The sequence below is a fragment of the Pezoporus flaviventris genome, unplaced genomic scaffold, assembly GCF_033815535.1.
Source record: "Pezoporus flaviventris isolate CSIRO_AGI_PZ_B2104156 unplaced genomic scaffold, CSIRO_AGI_Pfla_v1 ptg000002l, whole genome shotgun sequence".
NCBI classification, from domain to species: domain Eukaryota; kingdom Metazoa; phylum Chordata; class Aves; order Psittaciformes; family Psittacidae; genus Pezoporus; species Pezoporus flaviventris.
In genome coordinates this window covers 26,485,948-26,508,903 of record NW_026892550.1, presented here as the reverse complement: position 1 = coordinate 26,508,903, position 22,956 = coordinate 26,485,948, and the positions used below count along the sequence as shown (strand labels likewise).

At 37.5% G+C, this 22,956-nt stretch overlaps 2 protein-coding genes across 11 annotated transcripts in view; both read right to left on the bottom strand.

The window, feature by feature from the left end:
- The window catches only part of CEP135 (centrosomal protein 135), a 38,087-nt gene extending 31,266 nt beyond the window's left edge, over window positions 1–6,821 (bottom strand). For 2 of the 3 annotated variants that reach the window (XM_061472933.1, XM_061472952.1), the window contains exons 1-3: window positions 1,384–1,562; window positions 685–875; window positions 5–172 (exon numbers count right to left, since the gene is read on the bottom strand). In XM_061472933.1, coding sequence (XP_061328917.1) covers window positions 5–172; window positions 685–875; window positions 1,384–1,496 — 472 coding nt within the window. In that variant the 5' untranslated portion in view covers window positions 1,497–1,562. Of the gene's footprint in view, window positions 1–4; window positions 173–684; window positions 876–1,383; window positions 1,563–6,693 lie in introns of those variants that run through there. The other variant, XM_061472943.1, reaches the window with a different exon arrangement.
- A 1,556-nt stretch (window positions 6,822–8,377) lies between these two features.
- The window catches only part of EXOC1 (exocyst complex component 1), a 37,872-nt gene continuing 23,293 nt past the window's right edge, over window positions 8,378–22,956 (bottom strand). For 4 of the 8 annotated variants that reach the window (XM_061473005.1, XM_061473031.1, XM_061473012.1 and 1 more), the window contains 11 exons: window positions 22,684–22,833; window positions 21,146–21,251; window positions 18,201–18,245; window positions 16,912–17,075; window positions 15,407–15,517; window positions 14,866–14,942; window positions 14,094–14,322; window positions 12,764–12,947; window positions 11,543–11,742; window positions 9,831–10,025; window positions 8,378–9,040 (listed from right to left, as the gene is read on the bottom strand). In XM_061473005.1, the coding sequence (XP_061328989.1) occupies window positions 8,888–9,040; window positions 9,831–10,025; window positions 11,543–11,742; window positions 12,764–12,947; window positions 14,094–14,322; window positions 14,866–14,942; window positions 15,407–15,517; window positions 16,912–17,075; window positions 18,201–18,245; window positions 21,146–21,251; window positions 22,684–22,833 (1,614 nt within the window). In that variant the 3' untranslated portion in view covers window positions 8,378–8,887. The remainder of the gene's footprint in view (window positions 9,041–9,830; window positions 10,026–11,542; window positions 11,743–12,763; window positions 12,948–14,093; window positions 14,323–14,865; window positions 14,943–15,406; window positions 15,518–16,911; window positions 17,076–18,200; window positions 18,246–21,145; window positions 21,252–22,683; window positions 22,834–22,956) is intronic. The other 4 variants (XM_061473021.1, XM_061473047.1, XM_061473065.1 and 1 more) reach the window with 2 other exon arrangements.

The following is a 22,956-nucleotide window of genomic DNA, read 5'->3' as shown; positions in this document are numbered from 1 at the left end:
TCACCAGGTGTTTGCACCACTGCTTGAAGATTTTTCTCCTGAAGCTGCTGAATTTTTTCAGTCTTGGCCTTGTTCTCTTTTTCTAGCATTTTAATTTTATGTACATATTGGTTATTCAGAAATTTCAAGTCAGCCGTTTCATGTTCAACCCTCCTTAAGGAGGCTTTCAAATCTTCAAGGGAGAGAAAAAAAGCAATACTATCTTTCTCATTCATTATTGTTTTTCCTAGTAGCACCAAAACAGGCATAAAGAGAATCCTCTATTATTCTTCCAGAACATGAACTTTTCAAATATGTATACACAAATACATATGCATATACATATTACACACAAAAATATATATTTATATATCTTATACAAATAAACCCCTCTGTAGAATAAAGACACATTTAACACCAGTATTTCATTTTAAATTAAAATGTAGCATTAAAAGGTATGAAAGTATATGCTAAAAAGTTACAACATTTTCATGTTTGATTAAAGCATGATTTCCAGGACCTCAGAAGCCTTCTAACTACAAAAGAAATGTATCTGTATGAACCTTAATTCATTAAAGGCACCAAAGTCAATGACCCCTTGCACTCATTTATAAGTACAGATAAATGAATCTGCAGATCAAGGATTTGGCCGCAATTTTATTTTGGCACAGAAGGATTAAAAAAAATCCGTAATTTCTACATTACCTTTAACATAACGATCAGATTGCTCTTTCAGTTTTAATATTTCCAAATGTAGCTCATTATTTTCCCTGGTAAGTTTAGCATTCTCTGTTTTATAAGGTTCTAAAATAGCATCATAATTGCTGCACTCTTTTTCAGATTTTTCAGCAGATAACTTTGCACTGCGCAAGCTCTCAGTTGTATGAACTAGGTCACTAGAATAAAGAAGCATCAGAATGTTAGAACTGTTATCAGCCTTTACCCTGCAGATGCAAGTATTTATTGTGACATGAGAAATAAAACTCTTTTCCCGAGACCATATTAACTGTAGAACAAATGGGTTCAAAGAAAGGCAAAGAGAACAGTCATGTAAGAAAACCAGAAAGACAGGAATTATTCACTTTAAAAAAAGTAAATAGGAAAGGACAGGACAAATATAAAAAAAATTTAGAAAGCATATCAGGAGTTTACATCTGATAATTCAATAGACTATTTTTTATATAAAATGAGATATTCAAAATTGGCAAAACAATTTTTCCCTCCAAGCACTATGTAAGTTGTAGCACTACTTACCACAGAAGAACTTGAAGAATTAAAAAGGCCAGAAGGTTTCTAGTATTATATGGATATCAGAAGCTACATAAGAGCTTCCTTATATGTGAAAAATCAAACACCACCTACTATAGGATTACTATATTTTTTAATGAATCTCCTTCTGAATACCTAAAAAGCTTTTCCACCAAAGGTAAACTCTCCACTCCCAATGGTTGCCGATAGCCCAGCTGATCTAGACGTTTTCTGAGATTAATGAACCTTCGTTCTGCAGTTGTCGTCATTGTAAATACACCTCCAAAGCAGCTCCTGTCACAGTCAAGAAAACTAGGGCACCTGCAAAAGATTGTCTGTTACAGCACCTGTCCTTTAAAGAAGGAATAATACAGGAAAAAAATCATGGGGAGGGGGGGGGGGGGGGGGGGGGGAGAAAAATTAAAAACCACATTTTTTTTATTGCAGGAAGTACGGTATATGTGTCCTTAAAATTTAAGTAATCCAAAAGAGAATCATAGAGCAACTAAAACGTTTTAAACATATTTACATATTTCTTTAAATAGCTGTCTTGGCAATTACTTTTCTCTTTTCCAATACCTTAAGAGTATGAAGATATTTTTTTCTTTCCAGTGTGTAAAAGCAAACTGTGAAAAGATCTAAAGATCTTTCTGTGGAAAGACTAAAAAGTAGACAGTGATTTTTTGAATGATGTTCATGAAGGTATCTTCCACAATGCAAACTGACAGATTATTCTCAAAAAACACATATACTTTTTACTTTCATTTATAAATCTTGCTTTCAAAATTTTCAATGCAGTACATATATCAGACATTTGCAAAACTGCATAAAAAATGTCAAATTTTAAAGGCAGATTAACTTCGAACATCTTTCTATGAGGGAAAACAGGAAAGAACTACCAGTGTATTGCAGTCCTACCTGCATCGTTGCCTGGAAAATATAGTTCGAAGATCAGAGGCTTTTTTTTTTCCTTCATGTCTGGTTAGCTACCTTTTTATTACTAATCTGACCTAAAAGGGGCTGGAGCAGCACTTCTGCAGCTTAACCTAAATGAGAAGTTTGGTTTTGCCATGTCCCCTTGAGGGAGGAAGAATTTTTACATTGTTAACTTCTTCTGGATTTAGAGATAGAATGAGAAAAGAAACAGAATACTGATGCTGATACTCCTCAATATGTGAAAACATCTCTGAAATAGGTAGTTTTTTTTTAAATTTCCCTCACAATTCTTCAGAAGTATCAGTATCAACCTACTGACTGTAAAGGCCTCAGCAGCCAAACTACCAATCTGAGGAAGTATTGTTTGTATCTCATATAGAGGGGATAGAATATAGATATAATTTAAACAATGCTGTTTCAAAATCCTCCGATTTTAAAAATACATTAAAAAATATATAAGCAAGTATTTGAAAACAAAATTATTTATAAATAATTAAAGGAGAAAACCTGCAAGCTCTTCTCCTGACTGAGACTGGAAAGTAAGAGCTCATCTTACTGTATCAAAACACTACAGGTAAGTCTAACAATGGGATTGTGGTTGCCAGGCACTGCTCCATGGGTGAGAGAAAAATCACATTTTATGAGCTTAGCATCTGTCCCAGGCACTGCCAAAATATTTCCTTGGAGAGGTTATGTTCAGCTATTAACCAAGCAGTAGCATATAGAACAATCCCTTACATATATTGTACTGGAGTGGTTGGAGGAGGAGGTGCGCTTCATTTCACTAAATGGTAACTGTAAGTGTGCTAAGTGGAAGTCAGCACAATAATGCGCACTAAATGCTTCATTCTCCCTTGGCAGCCACAGATTAAGGTTAAAAGTGATGAGATCTTGGTATTGCTGCATTCATGTTGAGGATTCTGTGTTGAATTCAGGAAAATGGTGATTGTGTTACTGTATCTAGATTTAGTCTCAGGCATACATCTTATAGAACAGAATCATAGAATAGTTAGGGTTGGAAAGGACCTTAAGATCATGTAGTTCCAACTCCCCTGCCATGGGCAGGGACACCTCACACTAAACCATCTCACCCAAGGCTCTGTCCAACCTGGCCTTGAACACTGCCAGGGATGGAGCATTCACAACTTCCTTGGGCAACCCATTCCAGTGCCTCACCACCCTTACAGGAAAGAACTTCCTCCTTATGTCCAATCTAAACTTCCCCTGTTTAAGTTTTAACCCGTCACCCCTTGTCCTATCACTACACTCCCTCATAAAAAGTCCCTCCTCAGCATCCTTATAGTCCCCCTTCAGATACTGGAAGGCTGCTATGAGGTCTCCACGCAGCCTTCTCTTCTCCAGACTCAACAGCCCCAACTTTCTCAGCCTTCATACAGGAGGTGCTCCAGTCCCCTGATCATCCTCGTGGCCCTCCTCTGGACTTTTTCCAACAGTTCCATGTCCTTTTTATGTTGACGACACCAGAACTGCACGCAATACTCCAAGTGAAGTCTCACGAGAGCAGAGTGGAGGGGCAGGATCACCTCCTTTGACCTGCTGTTCACATTCCTTTTGATGCAGCCCAGGATACAGTTGGCTTTCTGGGCTGCAAGCGCACACTGCAAGCTCAGGTTAAGTTCCTCATCACCAACAACATATCACAACAAAAGTAAGCTGATAACTCTTGAGACTATCATCTCTTTAAAAAGAACTACATGAGTTAAAAAAATTAAATTAGTTTAAAATCACCCACCAGACCTGATTTTAAAAGCTGTGTTTTGGAAAGCCCAGTGCTATTTCTACTAAACACATCGAGATTGTGAATCAGGAAAATTGGGGTTTCTGGAAATATAGAATGAATATATGAACTGTTGTACTGATTCATTTGAACCCAAGATCAGTCTGACCCAATATCCCCTTATCTCTGTCAATTGCTACAGCAAGATTATAAAATCATAACCCCTGAGCTAAATCTTAATCCTACATACCCTTCTCTTTCTAGTGCCTGTAGTGCAGGAAGTTGGTGGGCCTAATGCTGAACTTAAATCATTATGATAGTAGCTGACAGACCTTTCTTAGATATGCCCGATTGTTTTCTTAAATCTCTTGCACTTTTACATCAGAATAGCCTATAGCAATGACTTCCCAATTTTAACTGTATGTTTGGAAAATAGTATCATAAATTGAGTGTGTGCACATGCCACCCCCCCCTTTATTATTATTTGTATTGCAAGGCAACACTAAGCGATCATTCCTTACTAATGCTTTCAATTATTCATCATTGCATTTTTAGCAGATCTAGTTTTAAAAACTTCTAGTAGCTTGTACAGCTTGTCCTTTTCCCGTGTTTTTTCTGGCAGAGATCACTCTGAGCAGCCATACAGAAGCCATAGATTCTTTAATGTAGCCTTCACTATTCATAATGATTCCCAACATACCATTTGCCTTTCTGATTGCTCTAAAGCAATAATTAGATGAATTCACTGCAACACCAACATCTCTCTGAGACATAACTGCCACTTTAGAGCCCATGATGTGTATTACTTTGTCTTTATTAACACTGTTCCTTAACTCCCACTTTATTACTCTGTCCAGTAATATTCTCATGTAACTCTTAAACTGCCCTTAACGTGTCCATGTAATGAGCAAATTTTGTCCCTTGCTGTTTAACCCATTCTTTCAGTTCACTGATCAGTGTTAAACAGCAGAAAATTTTTTACACGTTCTCACCACATAAAGTGGCAAGATAATACTTACTACCCTTTCTTTTAGCCACTTAGTGAGCTATTAAACAACCTCTTTTCCATTTCTGAAAGAGACCATCTTTCTTAAAAGTCTTTGGCACAGAAATTTCTCGAAAGCTTTTTGGAAATCCAAGTTTTCTACATCATCCTTACTCAGTCAACTCAATCCAGAATATTCTTTTCTACAAAGAAACTTAATAGTCTAGTGAACCACAATTGAGTCATGACAAAAGGTATGTTGAACTTACTACATTTGCCTGTAAATTTGCTAAGTACTGGAAAGCACTCTTAACAACTTCGGTATTTCCCAGAAGACAGGCTGTTAGCTGCAGAAACAGTTCACATCGTTCATTACCTAAATATTTTATGTAATTTAGTGCCACTAAGGAAGAAAATATAATTTCCATTTTAGATAAAAAACAGAAAATCAGATAAACAAACAAAAAGAGAAAATTAAGTGGTACTTTCAGTCAGCATTTCCAGACAAGGATTTATCAAGACATCTAAATGAGTGCATCTTTCAGTGGTTCATAGAAGAGATACTCGGAGCCAACAGCCATATTTCATGTTCCTCCTTTGTTCAGAGACTGCTAAAGATAACAGCTTTCACTTGCTTCATTTTGCAACATACCTAGACAGTTGTAAGCAGTTTTTCAAGACCCAAGTGTTTATGAAACAGACATATTTAATACCCATGAACTGTTCCCTCCTACTCTAAGTTACTGATGACTGAAATCGAACATTGACATGGGCAACAATGGAACTTCAAATCCAGTCCCTTCATGCCATAAGTACAGAATCAATTTGCATGAAATTGTGTGAAAGAAGCAATGTTTATAGGTATTAGACTAACCATTACAAATGGAATATGAAACAAAAGCTTCAGCACATTAAGCCTTCCTTTCAGTCTGAAAGCAATACAGCAGAATTCATGGTTAGTGTAAGTTAAGAACTGTTCCACATGCAATACTTGTGCTCTCAATAAGAAAATATAATAACAAAAAAGCAAAGCAAAGACACATCTTGGCCATGGAAAACATAATGCAGTAATTGGGGTAAGTCCAGTAATTTACTCAGGTTTACCTAGGTAAAACTACCTAGGTAACAATGGAACACAAAGAAATCAGCACAGACAAATTTATATGCTATGAAATTAATTCCTTTATTGAGTCTATGATACCAAAGAACTATGAACTGGAGTTTCTAGTCTTCGTGGGAAATATCAAAGTGTATTTTTCATTCTTCAGAACTGATATGCTAAAGGCTTTTTTTATTTATTTATGTGAAATACGCTTCCAAAACATCTCTTCCTGTCCTGTAATTACTGATCACATAGTTCATTATGCTATGAAGAGCTACGTTTGTTCTCACCCAAGCAAAAAAGGCACCTAGTGGGCAAACCACTTGACGACGGTAATGCTCCCACACATGCCTCTATCAGTCCATGGGCGCTGAAGGCCCTGGTGAAACGCCGTTACTGCACCTTCGTTCTCAAGCCGCACCGAATGAGCCTGCGCTTGTTTTGACGACGTCTGTTTCCAAGTTTGTTAGCTGGGAGTTCACTTCGGACCAGAAATACAGACACCACGTTTGCTACAAAGTGTCACCTCTTTGCCCATTAGAAAGACAACTCACTCTAGAAAAAACACATTTCTTCTTTAAAGAGTCGCCAGAACCTATAGGTTTTCATTACAGCACAAGAAAAGCCTATTGCTTATGAGCCTGCTCATTATCTATCTGGCTAGACTGGAAGGTTTATAGACATTTCAGCAACCCCAAACTGTACCTACACAAGACCTGTCAGTCCCCGATTCCTTTTCCTCCCTCCGTCCGCGCCGGTCTTACCAGACATACAAGCAAATTCTTGCAAGACGAGCCGCTAAGGAGCATCCGAGATGTTCCAGCGAGGCTTCGGCAGAGCGCGTAGGCCAGGCGCTGAGGAAGCTGCCCGGGCTAATCTGCGCTCCCCAGCGACAGCAGAGACGGAAGCTGTTCAGCGCCGCGCTTTCCTCGGGGCTGCTCCAGCGGCCGTGCCCGGTCCTGCCGGAAGACACCCTCGCCTCCTTCCCTTACAGACCCCCGCTCTCCCCCGGTGCAGGCCCGCCCACCCTCCCCACTAGGCCGAGCCACCCGTTTGAAAATGGCGCGCGGAGCCGCCACCGCTTCCGCCCCGTCACCTCAGCAACGGGGCACGCGCCCGCACCCGCGGCAGGCCCGCCCAACCACCGCCAGCCCCGCGCGACCGGCAGCCCTCGCGGGGAGGGGAGGGGAGGGGCGAGGTGACGCCCCGCGCGGCGGCGGGTGAGGTGGTGGCTCCTGCTGAGGGTTGTAACGTTGTAAGTACTGGTGCCGGGGGTTGATTCGTGCTAATGCCTCCCGAGACCCTGCGTGCGCGGGTTTATCGTGCCTGTTGTACGTGTTTCTGTGCTGTGCACACCTCAGCTCTTCCCAACAACGCGGCGGTTTTCTCAGATAAAACGAAGCCTTGAATCGCAGGCCGCTGAAGCTCCAGGGGGAGGAAAGGATTAAGTGAGGTGGGAGCACAGTGATGCTACATCGTCATGCTTCCTAGAAAGAAGGTGGAAGCATGGGGTAATAGGAACCTTATGCAGTTCAGCAAGGAGAAATGCAAGGTCTTGCACCTCAGTAAGCACAATCCCAGAGTGCAGCAAAACCTGGGATCTACCTGCCTGGGCAGCAGCTCTGTGGAAAGGCACCTGGGGGTCCTTGGTGGACAAGCAGCAAAATGAATGAACAGTGTGCTGCAGAGAAAGCCAGCAGGATGCTGGGTTTACATTAACAAGGGCATCACCAGCAGAGATAAAGATGTCATCCCGCACAGCACTGGTCAGGCCACACCTGGAAAGCTGTACTGTTTTGTTCCCTGCTGTACAAAAAAAAAAAGATATCAACAGGCTGGTGGAGGTCCAGAGAAAGACCACAAAGATCACCAAAACACTGGGAAGCCTGGGAGGGGAGGCTGAGAGAACTGGGTTTGTTCAGCCTTGATAAAAGGCAGCTTAAAAGCAGCTTAAATACTATTCCAGTATTTAAAGTGTGTCTCCAAAGAAGATGGAGACTGTCTTTTTATAAGGAGGGACAATGGGCAAAGTTACTCCTGGGGAAATTCCAGTTGGACACTAGAGGAAGATTTTTCACAATGAGAACAATCAGCCATTGGAATAATCTCTCCATGGAAATGGTGGACTCCTCAGTGTTGGGACATTTTTAAGATTCGGCTGGACAGAGTGCTGGGAAATCATGTCTAGGTCATACTTTGCCTAGAAAGGTTGGACCAGATGATCCTTGAGGTCCCTTCCAACCTAGTATTCTATGGTTCTATGAAGGAAAAAAAACACCACCCATGTGTTGGGAAGTAGCGCAATTCTACTTCAATGCCCAGAGACAAGACAATGGAAATAACTCTGCCTTTTCACCTTTTTGAAATAACACTCCACAGAAATAAAGAATCTGATGAACACCATTTAATTAAGTCCTGTAGCCATAGCCACATTACATATCAGAACATGAATTCAGTATTACCACCGCATAAAGTTCCACATTCATACTTTCTAGAACAAGGAAGGGAAAAGATTTGACAGTCTTTAATGCTGACATGATTTTCAAGATACAAAATATTAGTGAAAACAGTAGTATCTTTTTTGCATACTGTGAAGGTAGTGCTTACTACTTTTAACAAGAGAAAGGATTATAAATAAAAGTATCTGAACATTAGGGGAAAGGAAAAACTACATCCAAAGCATTTCACAGAATTAATGCTTCCAAACAGTACTTGAACAAATCCCTAAAGGTTTCATTTTGCCCTGAAGGACATTTGAAGCAGGAGTGTAACTTGATATATATATATGGCAGTTGACTACACATACACCTTTTAAAAACAAACAGCATTTATAGTGTTTGATTCCCTTATAATATACAGCCACAATTTCAGCTCACTTCTCTTTCCCTTTCTAGAGGGCTCAATGAGACTGTGCAATACTAGAACAGTAGTCTAAAATATCCTGTATAGTGAATTCCATAGTAATTCCTGATCCAGGGTAGCAGCGAGCTATTAGCCCTTCAAAGTGCTTGTACTGCCGTATAAACTCATCTTGCATGGAATGCCACACAACCTGCCAAAGCAAGCAAACAAAATGTCGGCACAATACACTGTATGTGAACTATAAACCATTGCCTCATTAATTGATTCTCAGTTCAGGTGTCATTTTAAAACTAAAGCTTGCTAACAAAAGTTCAGTGAACTGAGTTGCTACATTAAGAAAAAAAAAAGTTTTTCACCCATTAAGCTTAAGATCTTTAATGTTTACATGACTCCTACCAAATTTGCAAAGCAGAAATGCTAAAGAAGATGAGGAAATTGTCCTGAAAGCGGTATTGCTTTTGTCTTTAAAAATACCCCAAACCAGAACAGTGCTACTAATTCATGTTTCAGACTTTAAAAAGCTGTTGATAGAAACTCAACTCTTAAACCTACTTACCATTTACTATAGTGAGAAAGTTTAGAGAGTGTAAGAAAAAAATAATGTAACTCACAGAAAAAAGATGTAAATGAAAGTATATTCTGCCACAGTGTACCAGCTAAATCTCCCATCAGGCTAATAGTTCATTCAAATAGAGTTCTCTCTACTTCCAGTATATTTTTTCAGAACAGAGATCACCCATTAATGGTCAGCTAGAGAATCACAAAGGAAGTTTCATTCTGAATTCTACCACCACAGTTCAAATCAATGTTACAACAAATAGAGTGGGATTAGCAAAAACTCTGTTCACAATTTGTGTTTTTTCAGAGTTAATGCTGAAGCTAGGCACTCCTCAGAATACATATGGAAAAGCAATAATAAAGAGCCTGTGTGTAAACAAACGTTTTTAAAAACAAGGTTTTGAAGCCATGTTTTACTTTACCTGAAGCAAGTTTTCTTCTTCACAGAGATGTTTATCTACTTTCTTGTAGAGATTATCCAATCCCTTCTTCACTTCCTTACCAGGATATTCCTTTATAACTTTACGAAGCTCTTGCTTATTAAAAGCCAGTTGATAACTTACTTCCTCTTCTCGTATACCTTGTGCCACACGAGCTTCAACACCTTCAAAAAAATGCTAACAAACAATAATATCATTAATGATTATCACAATCTGAACTAATAATTTGACAAGCATATGCATAGTTAAGTCTGGATTCTGCTTGACAACTGTTGTGGTTTCCAACCATTTTTATTTTTTAATTGGGCATGAAATAGTGCTCAGCTATAAGCATTAAAGCAGAGCACAACAATACAGCACTTCACAGGTACTAGCATAAAACCAAAATTAATCATTTCTAGAAGCAACCAAGCTTTTCTTTGCAACCTTGTGAGAAATACTGAAGCAGCCTCAAAATCCACAATTAATGAGGCTATAGCCTGGGAAAATAGTGGCTCTTTTGGATAAATTGAGTTAAGCACCTAAATATGAATTTCTCAGCAGCATTTGTTTGTAATTGCCCTCTCTTCTCACTGCCCCTCACCTGCTGGCTCAACATAATAAAAATGGAGGGAAGTGTGCCTATGAACACACATGTAGAGCCACAACTTCATTTGAAACAATGCAACTGTTGAAACACAGTACAACTGCTTCAAATGGTCTGGCCAGAAAGGAGTTAACTTTCTTAACAGCAGCCCACATGGTGCTGTATTTTGGATGTGTGTGTAAAACAGAGCTAGTAACGCACCAGTGTTTCTTGGTTATTGCTGGGCAGGTCAAACCTGGCCAAAAGGGTATTCCTTAGCATGTAACAACATGCTCATCTGTAAAAATTAGGGTTAAAGGAGGGGGCAGGGATGATGTTTGTCTTCAAAAGCAGTTGTTGCTCAGAAATAGGTTGTGCATCAGTCTGCTTGGAGGAGGAATGAATGACTGCCTTTGTACCACTTATTTAATATTTTCCCTACTCTCTATCTATCCACTGATTAAACTGTCTTTATCTCCACCCCCTAGTTTTCTCACTTCTGCTCTTCCTATTCTTTCTCCTGTCCTGCTTGGGGAGAGGGGAACAAGAAAGCAGTTATTACATGGCAGCTTAGGTGCTGGTCAGTCAACGCAAAAGTGGGAAGCATTTTAATTTTCAGAAAGAGAATACATCTTAGACTTTTCAGAAAATGAATGGCTGATATACTGCTTATAGAAAAAGCAATGAACAGTGGGAAAATTTCGGTGGGCAGAACTACATCCGATCCCAAGTCAGCACTGACTTTAACTCTTAGTTTAGCTTCAGACATACCAAACTTCTCTAAAACTTTTCTTATTGTTGAACAGTTTAGAAACTAGAGCAATTTTCTTTGCAGCTGAGGTGGGGAAATTTATCCCAAAGCTCCCAATTACTTTTCCCTTCTCTTTTTCCTACCTCTAAACCACTTGCTAAAGACAACACTAAGGTTTTGTCAGTTCTACTAACTGCCATGAAAAATTTGGTTATTTTCATCTGAGACTGTTACCCTTATGAGTACTACTGCCAGGCATGCTTAAAGCTAAAATAACAGAGATTATGATAGTGATAGAGAGATCGGATAGTGCAAACTAAACACTTGAGAAAGACTACCCTGTACCACTTAAATGTATATAAACTCAAGCATACTTACATTTAATTTCTCAAGAGGCTGCCCAAGTGAGTAGATTACATAGGACTGAAGATGATCAGTGTATTTCTGTTTGGCTTCTTTTTTCTCAGCCTCAAGGCAAGAAATTTTCAAGCGGGAAAGTGTTGCAAAAATATGATGGAAGTTCTCCATCATGACCACATCTCTGGGTGTTTTCTGACTTTCATTGGCTACTTTCTCAACTGAAAGTAAAAGGAAGCAAAATAGATAACAATACCAGGAGGACAACACTTACTATAGGTAGAAGTGTTTGAAAGTTTGCAGGTAAATGCAGAGGTAAATGAATCACAGAATCATAGAATAGTTAGGGTTGGAAAGGACCTTAAGATCATCAGGTTCCAACCCCCCCTCACACTAAACCACATCACCCAAGGCCTCGTCCAACCTGGTCTTGAACACTGCCAGGGATGGAGCATTCACAACCTCCCTGGGCAACCTATTCCAGTGCCTCACCACCCTAACAAGAAAGAATTTCCTCCTTATATCCAATCTAACCCCTGCTTAAGATCTAACACGTTAAGTTTTAACCTGTTACCCATCCCACCATTTTAAAATAAAGGAAGGAAAATTTTTCCAGAGGTCATTGGCTTGCATATATCTGCCCCTTTTCTCTCCCCCTTCTTTTTTTTAAAGCTAAATAAAACCAGTGGAACAAAGGTGTTGCTGCTTTTCAGACTATTGCTGGTGACAGGAAGGACTGGAGAGACCTGCTGTATCAAGCTAGGACACAAAGGACTTAACGTGCCAAGGAAAGGTCACGTTCATAGCCAGAACTCAAGTGTCCTGCACTTCACAAGGCTGTGAAGATGAATGGTATTAGGACCAAATGCCAGGGATCCCATGCAGATTGATCAACTCATTTAAGCTACACTTGGGGCAAAAGACAGGAAACTACTTCAGATTGAGTGTGCCACGTTGCTGCAATCTCCTCTCTCCCTCCACTTCCCTCTGTCATAATGTAAAGTTACTTTACATGTGTGTACAAAGGGAAGCATCTACAGTTTGCTCTTAAAAAGCATATTATGATCAGAGGCTTTTATGTGTTCTACAAATAACAGAGATAATAAATATTTCAGCATATGTATCAGTCACACGGCTTGCAATAGAAAGTCTTAAAAAGAAAAACCTGTAACTTGTGCAAAACTATATACACTTTGGAGGAAGCAATCACTTTAGTTACTATGACAACCTCAAAAGACCTACCACTGACAAAAACAGCTCTAATAAGTTTTATGTATGCTTTATCGAGATCTCCTCGTCGTTCTGCGTTTTTGAAAATCGATTCAGCGAGGGCTGCAAACTCTTCAAATTCAGCAACAAATGGAAGGATCCCAACTTTACTCTTCTTTGAGATTTTTACTTCATCCATCTGCTTCATTTGATTGCTCTTAAATTTAAAAGAGGAACAGATGTTAGACTCTAATATGACTCCAGACTATACAGCAACTTGTAAAAGAAAAATGCAGACATACTGAAAAAAATGACACTTATTCAAACACAGAAATAATTTTATATTTCAATTAATACATCTACTCAGTCTCTCTCCCTTTTTACCCTCAAAAATTTCCTAAGAAATAACTGGAAAGAAAAAGTGAAGATGGGCAAGCAAAATCTTCTGGATTTTCTTCTCCTTTGTCTACATAGTATTAAGGAAAAAAGAATCCAAAAAACCAAAAAACCCAAACTTATCCACCAGGAACAATTACACATTTTCATTTTATAGTCTAACAAGGAACTTCGGTTTTCTGATTCAGCCACGCTAACAATTCCTTCTGCTACAAGAAGTTTCTTTAATCTTCTACTGAAATAAAATTTCAGTATAATACAAATAAGCATCAAAATATTTTAAGCATTGAACTGATCAAGAATGGTCAGTCTTACTCTGGTGGCCTAGAGTCAAATTACATTTATAACAGAAAGATATACAAAAAGAAGTTATACCAGCAGCTACATTTTCACTGAACTTGCCATATTTCATATAATGGTCATACCGTGTTAGCAAAAAGAAGTTTCTGACAGTGGAAGCTGCCTCTGCTGCCAAAAGATTTACCTTTTTGTTTAAACCAAGTTTTTGTTAGAGGTTAGACAGAAGTAACTGAACACATGGAAGAGATGTCTATCTGGCATATTATGCTCAAAGGGGAAAGCAAAATCCTCCTAAGTTTGCGATGGTTTGTTTTGGAAAGTAAAAAAAGGCACAGACCAGCAGTTTATTTGACTGACTTCAGTAAATAAACTGAAGTTTATTTACTTCAGTTTGTTTAAATAAATAAATTGTCAGCTACCTCACAGCATTGAATAAGTGGTCATATATAGCTAATTATTGAAGGAAACTGGAATGGAGAGAAAGAAGAAATACAACCATCCATTAGTTTATCTTTTTTTAAGATTTAGCCAGTAGAAGAGCAATACAGTTACTCATTTTCACTTCAAATTAAAAGCAAAAATTGAGCTATAAGGAAAGGAAAATTAACTGGGTAGAAGTAAGTTTCCTGTAATATTATAGTTAGCTTAAAATAACTAAAAGACTTACAATGCATTTATCAAAGTTCCTTTTGACAGTCACCAAAACATTTCCAAGTGTTGTGCTGAGAAAGGAAGCTGGGTCCACATTTTGTGCTGTCCATACATGATGACTCATCTTAACTAACATATAAAGTGAGTTAAAGCTATCGATTTTGTCCCCCAGTGCTATAAGATTATTCAGCTCAGGTTCAATACAACGAAATATTTTTGTCATCATTTGTCGGATCATGTCCTTCCTATTAAAAATGCATAAGATAAAAATATTACTTTGACAGTTTATGAGGCTATGTTACACTCTTTGCTAACATTTTGAGGATAAATTTATTTATTGCTATAGTAGTCTCATTTGAATTCAACAAGTCTCATGATTTTCAGAATACTGCTAAGAGAGAAAATGCTAATGCCACACAGTAAAAATCAATAATCCCAAGTATAAAATATTATAAAAAAGTGTTTTCTGTGTGGAAGTTGCCACACACACAAACTCACAACTTTGCTAAGCATATTTTCCAAAGCACATTTTACATATTACAATGCCTAGTTTCACTTTGCAAGCTATTAGAGAATTAAGTGCCTTTTTTATAAGACTACAGACAGAAACATCCATCTATGCAACTTTTTAAATTTACTGCCACATTCAGTGTCTGGGCACACATTAAGAGTTCACTACTAACTTTCACTAGAAGGGAACAATTTCGATTACAGAGAAAAAACTTTTATGCGCGAAATAAATACACATGTAGGCTCAAGAATTACTAACAAATTGCAGCAGCACATACTCGGACAGTATTGTTTGTGGAACACCAGAAGTGTATGAACGAGATGAAGTTCCTCCATCCATTTCCTCCCCTTCATTCTGTAAGAAGAACAAATGTATATAAAGGAAACTAAAAGCTTGTCTCCAATTCTATATTTAAGTGATAAGTATATCTGACAAAATCAACATAATTATCAGCCCCCATTCCACAAGTAGCAATTACAGGGATTTGCAAGGTTCTGGTATTTTTATGGTTGTGTTCCACCAAATCTGACTCTATCCACAATTACTACCCACTGCATTCCTACATAGCATGATGAAGTGTTTACTGTGATCTTAGGAGGAAACAAAGCCATGGCAAAATAAACATGTCAGTCCTTCTTTAATAAATTTTGTACTGGTCAGCCAAAAATAAAAGATTCTGCCAGCTAATGGAGAAGAACAAGTTACTGATCACGCGGATCACATAACTGCCAGATAAATTCAGGAGTTATCTTTTAAACAGGTCTTTTATGAGGCCTGATGGATTACTCTGCCACCGAAGTAACAAATAAGAGTCATACCATTGCTGTTCCTGAGATGCTCTGATGTTGCTGCAGTTTGAAAAATTTACTAATGAAGTCCTGTTCTGCCAGACACAGAGGCTCTAGTTCACTTAATACTTGCTCAAAAATCTAAAGAAAGCCAAATATTTTATCAACACACCAAATAATATGAACAGTTAGTAATACTAATTTTAACTGTTTGTTGCCTTAGACGATATATTTTCTATCTTCAGTAAGCTTTACAAGACTAATTTCTACTTAATAGAAATGGTAACAGTTTGTACTTGTATCTGCATCTTCAACATAGTCCCATCTCATACATATAACACAGGTAAGAAAAGAACAATCTATGTTTTTCCACAACTAAAAGTTTTCTAGCCACAGCCTGAGGAAGGACTTATGTGCTATAATGAAAACATTCACATTTTACCAGTAAATCACTGGTTCTGCCACCCTCTTTTCTGCCTGGGTTCCTGAGAGGAAGAAGACAAAATACAAAGCCTCAGGGAAGAAAAACAGGTAAACTGTGTATGTAAGAAGATAACTGCCCAGTAGAAAAATTTTCCATATATCTCTGCTACATAAACCAACAGCAAGTTTTGCACTGAAACAGAAGCATTCATCACAATTTTTAGATTTAATCTAAAATGAAACAGTATTTTGGCAATAATTCATTAAAGTAATTGAAGTTTATTAATACAAGCTACTGAAATTGTAAGTCAGGTGTTAGACATGCTTCTAATCTGTCATCTTTACACCACACAAAATTTATTCCACAAGTATTTATAGTCACAGTCATGTGTTCCCTATGGGTGTGAGATAAAAGTCAGAAGTTGAAAGAATTAGCACAATACCTGTACTGGTATAAAGTTGTTTTTAAAAAAGCTATCATTTGAATGCTAGAGAAGTTGCTGATACAGATGTGTAATAACTTAATTGTTTCATACAATATTTCCTCCCAGAAAAAGACTGAGCAAGGGGCCATGATCAAGTCCTGGCTAAAAGAAGATTATGCTTTCTTATCTTTCACTTTTGGTAATATAGTGGCAAAATGCAACAGAACACACGAACATCTGTATGGAGAAAAATAAAATCAGTTGGAGAATCCATCAGTTCAGTTCCTATTTGCTTAAAAATGTGTATTTGGCCTAAAATTATTAGACCGTATTGTACGCTTTAAAGATCACATGCAGCATATAAAATACCTGGAATCTTATAATGAGAGAATAATACTCTGATCTACATATTTCTTAGAAACTGCCTTTTTTAGATGTGTAGTGCATACAGAATTTGAAATTTACATGTTTTAAAATTTAAACAGTACAGATTTTTATACAAAGATTGGCAAGACGCTTCTGTCTTGGTGAAATGCCTAGCTCCTACTTTCTGCAAACTAGGATAAAAGAACAGAAGTACCTTGACTTGGTGTGTATTGGCACCATGCACCAGGCAACGAGCCTGCATATGGGACAACACTTCTAATACAAAACCTGACAAAAATTCTATGCAACATTTTGCCCTACCTTGTCAAATTTTGTTCTATCGGCCACATCAAGGTCAGAGGCAGACATGTTTCCCATATCCAACAGTGAGGATGACTGAGACCTACGGTTTCCCGAACTCTGAACAGAGAGTTTATTTAGGCTGGAAGTAGACCCAGTCAATTTTCCAGAACTTCCATGAAGACCTGTGGAATAGACACTATGAAGGAGGGAAGCAAAGGCAGGATAAAACGTTCAAGAGCAGTTCCGTTACAGAATGCAGGAGATTAAGAGTTGCTAGTAGTCCTACATTAAAATCAAACAACTCCATTTTTGTCTAAGCTGCAAATGCTTTTACCATAAAGACATTATTTTCTCCTGACAAGGTAAATGAAATATCTCAGCAAATTTCAAACTACAATGTAGATACATAAGCTCTCATTGTGAAGTATGGGAAAAGGTATAAAAGGCACAAAGCTTTGAAATCCAGGAACACTGGGATAGATATTCTCCTTGAGAACTTGAAAGCAAAGACCAGTTATGATCTTTGTGAATGTACTTTGGGCAAAGGCTGCCAGAAGCAGAAGAATTAATTCACAGGATTGAAAATATTAAAGAGCTTTATATACACCAAGACACTTTTTGTTCTTTCTGCTGTTAACATCTTTTTGTCTACATGGCTTGCTCCAGCTATTTTGCTGGACCTACAATCCTATAGTAACCCTATTGTTAATGTTCTCCCCTCCTTTTGATCATGATTAACATACGGATACTTATTCCTGATATTCTGGGGCCTTCTCCTAGGTGAGGAGCATTTTATTTTTTTTTCCCAATTTTTCAGAAATGTTGGAACAGGATGGGGAAATCTAGTAACAAGACCAAGAAATCATCAATATTTTGACCCTCATGTAAACTTTTGACATCTCAACCATAAAGAAACTTAAAAGCAACCCTTTCCTTTAACTGCTATGTTGGCATCTGACCTAGGGACACAAGACAAAGTCTATAGATCTAATAAAAGTTGTCACCTCAACCTATTGGAAGAGTTAAAAAACTAGGACAAGCTCTTAGGCAGAGACATATTTTGTATCAGCCAGTGGCGTGGGGAAACCAAAAGTTGTTGCTTTAACCTGCAAACCTCCTCTACTTCTACACTGGGCCATTTTAGCCATGCTTCATTTTTGCTTTTCAAAAACAAGATTCTGCTAATGCTTATTTCATTCTGAATGGAGTGCTTCAGTGTTAAGTAGATTTTCCACAATGCAGCACTACATCTTTACATTGACACACATGCATTGACAATACCAACTAATGCAACTAGTTATACTCACTCTCAGTTTCCTGTTTGACAGCACTTTCTTTTCGAGGCAGTGTAGCTGGGATGGATTAGGTTGCAAGCATCAAAGACAAAGACAAGTTAAAATGCAGTTTGCACAAACCATGCACAAATGCAAGTTAAGCTCTAACTGGAAAGAAACATGCAGAGAACTATAAGCAGCAAGTAACTACATGGCAAACACATTTAGTTGGAGAGGTACTATTCCAGAAATTCAGTGTCTAAGCTACACGGAAAACAAAGTAAGTTTCTAGGTAGTAAACTTGGCTTTGACTTACATAGTATGTTCAAAGAACATTTTTGGTAACATATTTAGAGTCCTCCCAAATTGAGAAGTCCATTAAATTAGGGCTCTGTTTGTCAAAGTTAATATTGCAAAAGACTCAGTTTCCAAAAAATCTATCATCATATCGATAACAGACATGAAATTAAGATGTACTTACGTAATTCTGTACTGAGTCAGATATATTGGCCACCTCTTCAATTTAAAAAACACGCACCAATACTGCAAAATCATTTGCATTGACAGACTGGCTAATCCTTTCTGTGGTTCGCAAATCAGGATGTTTACATAAAGAATACATTTTTTGTATTCATGCTGCACCAAAAAATGATGACTGCAAATTTGGAGAGGATGAAAACAATAAATACATAGGAAAAAAAAATTTACAAGGTGGTTTTTATTTTTCCTGGTTTTTGCAGAATAAAACAGTTTCCTCAAGTGGACTTCAATGTGAAATTTAGGGTAAATGGGCATCTGCAGTAAATAGAGAATCCCTAACCAGTAAAAGCCATTTGCATACATACACTAAAAGCAGTATGTGATATTAAGAAGATACTGATGAAGATGGATGCTACAAGCTGCCCAAAATGGAGCAGGCAAGCAGAACCTACTGTAATAGAATGAGTAAATACTTCCAAATGCCACAAACATGTCTTAAATACCAGATGTTCTCAAGTAGGCAACACTACTTACAGTTACAATGTCCAACTGCAAAAAATTGCAGCCTGGTTTTTTGATCTTGGAGATTTTGGCAGTTTTTAAATAAAAAGGTTTAGGCCTGATCTATTTGGCGTATACATCTGTCATGCATTGGTCCCACTTCTTCATCATCCTCAATTTCCAAATGCATGGGACTGTATTAGAGAATGTGAAGAACTGCAGGCAAAGATCAGGCCCTGGACAATCGGGGGAACCACAGTGGCTTTCAAGAAACCACAGCATATAAAAATATGGCAGTAGTAGTACTCTTTCCCACATTGATTTTTATGGTATTTAAGTATCAAAGTCTTGGCTTCATCAGAAAAGAAGAGAAAAAAAAAACAAACAACAAACTACTTAAGACAAGTGTGAATGCTCACGACCCAGATTTTTTTTTGCCATAAAAATGCAGACAAAGAACCTTGCAGTAGCACAGAATGCCAGAATTCTCCCAGCATTGCCTCTGCATTTAGGGCATTCAAATAGCAGTGCTATTCCCAAAGCACAAAAAAAAGGCAAGAACACACACCAACACAGCTTGGAAACAGGTCATCTTTAGTGTCTGCATACAACTGGGGCATTATGCATCTACACTATTCCTCAAATAAGTTTACTATTAAGAAGTGATGTATTTTGAATTAATGAACAACTAGTAATAGTACAGCCACTATCTTCAACATAGAAGCCTTTGAAATTACACATCATTATAAGCGGTTACAAAATAGCTACATTTGCACATATACACAACAGAAGCCTTCTCAAGGTGCAGCTCTTATGCTGGTGCACTGAAGGACCTCTTTTCTCCAAAATGCCTGATCACTCCCTAACATTTACAGAAGTTAGGAAGTTGCTACCAAAACTGTCTCCTCATAACTGCAGATCAAAAAGAAGTGCCAAGACAAAGTGTTTATAGACTATTTTAGAAATGAATTTCTATTAGGATAAAGTGGTTTTTTTTCCCTGCAGTAAGACAGCTTTTCAAGATTCATGAATTTATCTGTTCTGACAACGATACATTATGGCACCACTTGCTGTCCAACAGCTTGCTAAGATATATCTTTCCAGCTTCCCCTCCCTCAGTCAAGCCTCACCACTCTCCTGCTTTCTTCCTTTCATTTCTTTTTTTTTGTTCTCTACCATCAAACTCCAAAGCTTAAGTTCAGGACCCAAAATAGTCTTGGCAGAACTCACTAGTTAAAGCCGTAAATCATTTCTGAATTTAGAATTTAGAAACTGGTGAACTGTGGCAAATACATACGTTTTAAGCATGTTTTGAAACCAAGCAGTTTGAAATATAGAATAGCCAATATATAAATGCACCTGTAACACTGTTGCTTTCTAAGTATTTAAATTCTTTTTTTTAAAGCTTCATTACCATTCTTACACTAGGCTATTTAACCCTAGCAGGAGTACATACTCACTTAAACAGAAAGACCTACAAGTTAACGAAGTATGAAATCTGGTCTCAGACTATAGGTAATTCCCACTGAAAAGATAATGAAATTGACAGGTTTCCTTAGGCAGAATTAGTATTAAAACTAGCTTCTTCAAAATCCATTCAAAACTTATTAAAAGCAAAAACGACAGCAGAAACAACACACACGTGCTGCTCAACCTTGCTTGAATTACAAAAGTTGATTTGTCAAATCTGTTCTACTAATAAAGGGAGATAGTCCATGTAATAAAATATGGCTGGTAGTTTGTTAAAAAGTGAGTGTAGACTTGAAAATCTGACAAATATTGTATTTTATCTTTCTGCCTTGACCAGTGTCACAGATTTCAGTTGGGCTACTTCAGCCTCGTGGAAGTCAGAAGTTCACCAATTGTATTTTTCATCCAACTTCTTCTACCTTACCAAAAGTAAACAATTTTACACCACTATAAAATTGGCTCTAGGTACTGTAGTATTTCATTAGCAGATAGTAAGATTCAAAGATACATGCCCCCTGAAAGCTTACCAAACTTTTTTCCTTCTCTGGTTGTGCCTGTCATCTTGATCTTGGCAACTTCAAAGAAATCTTTTATTTCCCTTTCATACAGTCGTGATAAATAATCCATATAATTCTTAAGAGAAAAATGTAAACCAGTTAACAGGTATACATATTGACTTTGTTATCTTAAATAGTTCTTAGAAACCAGCAAGTATATAAGTTCTACTAAAAAACAAAGTAGCATAGACAAAAATGTATTCATGACATTTAAGCAGGTTATTTTCATTCTCCTAGTGAGTTCGCTGAACAACAGACACTACTACTTCTCCTCCATGAGGAAAGATAAGCAAGTTGGTACATACAAGTAGGATTACTAGTAGCAGAGCATCATAAAGTTCAAGGGTAGAACAGACAGAATTCAGCACCATTCTCTGTAGCCTCTTTTACCAGACTCTTACAATGGTCGAAAAAGGCAAACAGGATGCCAGTCCTACACATCTTCCTGAGTACATGACTCTTTATTACTGTTCTCAGAAAGAAAACAAAAGAGCAGAAAACTTTGGGAGGCACAAGCTCCGTGTGCCTACTTACTACAAGATTCAGTCGATCTCAAAATAGTTTGTTTGCAACACTGCCAAAAATAAGCTCAAATTTTAGAAGGGCAACTAAGTTTGAAAATTATCTGGTTTGTTTAGATTTTTAGAACAAAAGTTACAGAATATTTTTTTAATCAAGGATCACCCAGTAATATTTTTCCTGTGTTCTTCAAACTTTTGTTACTTAGCACACATAATTCATAAATATTTAATTCTCTTAATTTTTTATTATAAAGGTAACAAAGACATCAGTCATTCACCAATTATTTGCCTTCACTGGAGGCAGAAGAAAACTACTTCAAAGCCATTTTAAGAGTTTAATTTAAATCTTCTCTGGCTGAGTTTTAAGAATGACAGTACTTTAATAAAAAAAGATCACTTGGTCTGTAAGGGCTAACTTTCCCTTGGCTTCTATCTAAACATTTTCTACACTTCTATAGTAACTTTTTCACTCCATGTCCATTTTGAACAAGACAGTTAAAAGGTTTTTTTATATATATATATATATATATATATATATGTGTATATATATATATACACACACAAAGCCAGTGTTTCTATTTCATCTATTTGCAGAAGTCTGCTGAAGCTTTTGATATTTCCAAGTGAAATGAAGGTCATTGAAACAAATATGTTACGCAGGCAATAAGTACATCAAGATGAAATAGCTTAATTGCTTTTCTTACGAGACTGTAAAATGGCAAACTTATTTTACATTAATATTTATATCTTATGAGACTTCAGAACAGAGACACAGAAACTTGAAGGAAAAAAAACCCACAGGATGCAACAAATACCAAAAAAAAAAAAAAGGTGAAGTTTCCTATTCCAAAGAGGATGAAGAGCATTGAATTAAATTTAGTATAAGGGAATATTAAGGGACACACGCACATGCGTGGGCAATTCTTTTGACTCTCAAAAAAAGTATGTTACATACATTCTCTAGCATCATTTGAGCACTTCACATACCTTCGTTAGCCCTTCGTATTTTCCATAATCTGTGTTCTTAAGCCACTCCATCAGCTTAGCATATCGAAGTAAATCTCTGTGAAATGGGTGGTGATTGGGTAGTGTCAATTCAACAGAGTGCTGGGCAAGAGTAGAACTCTGATCATGACCCTTGATAAAAGAGAGTATTAAAATAAGTCTGGAAGCACTATACAGATCTACTAGAAGTTTCCTGAAAAACTTAGTATGAAGACAGCATCTCAGTCAAACTGAGGAGCATTAAGATAACTTGCA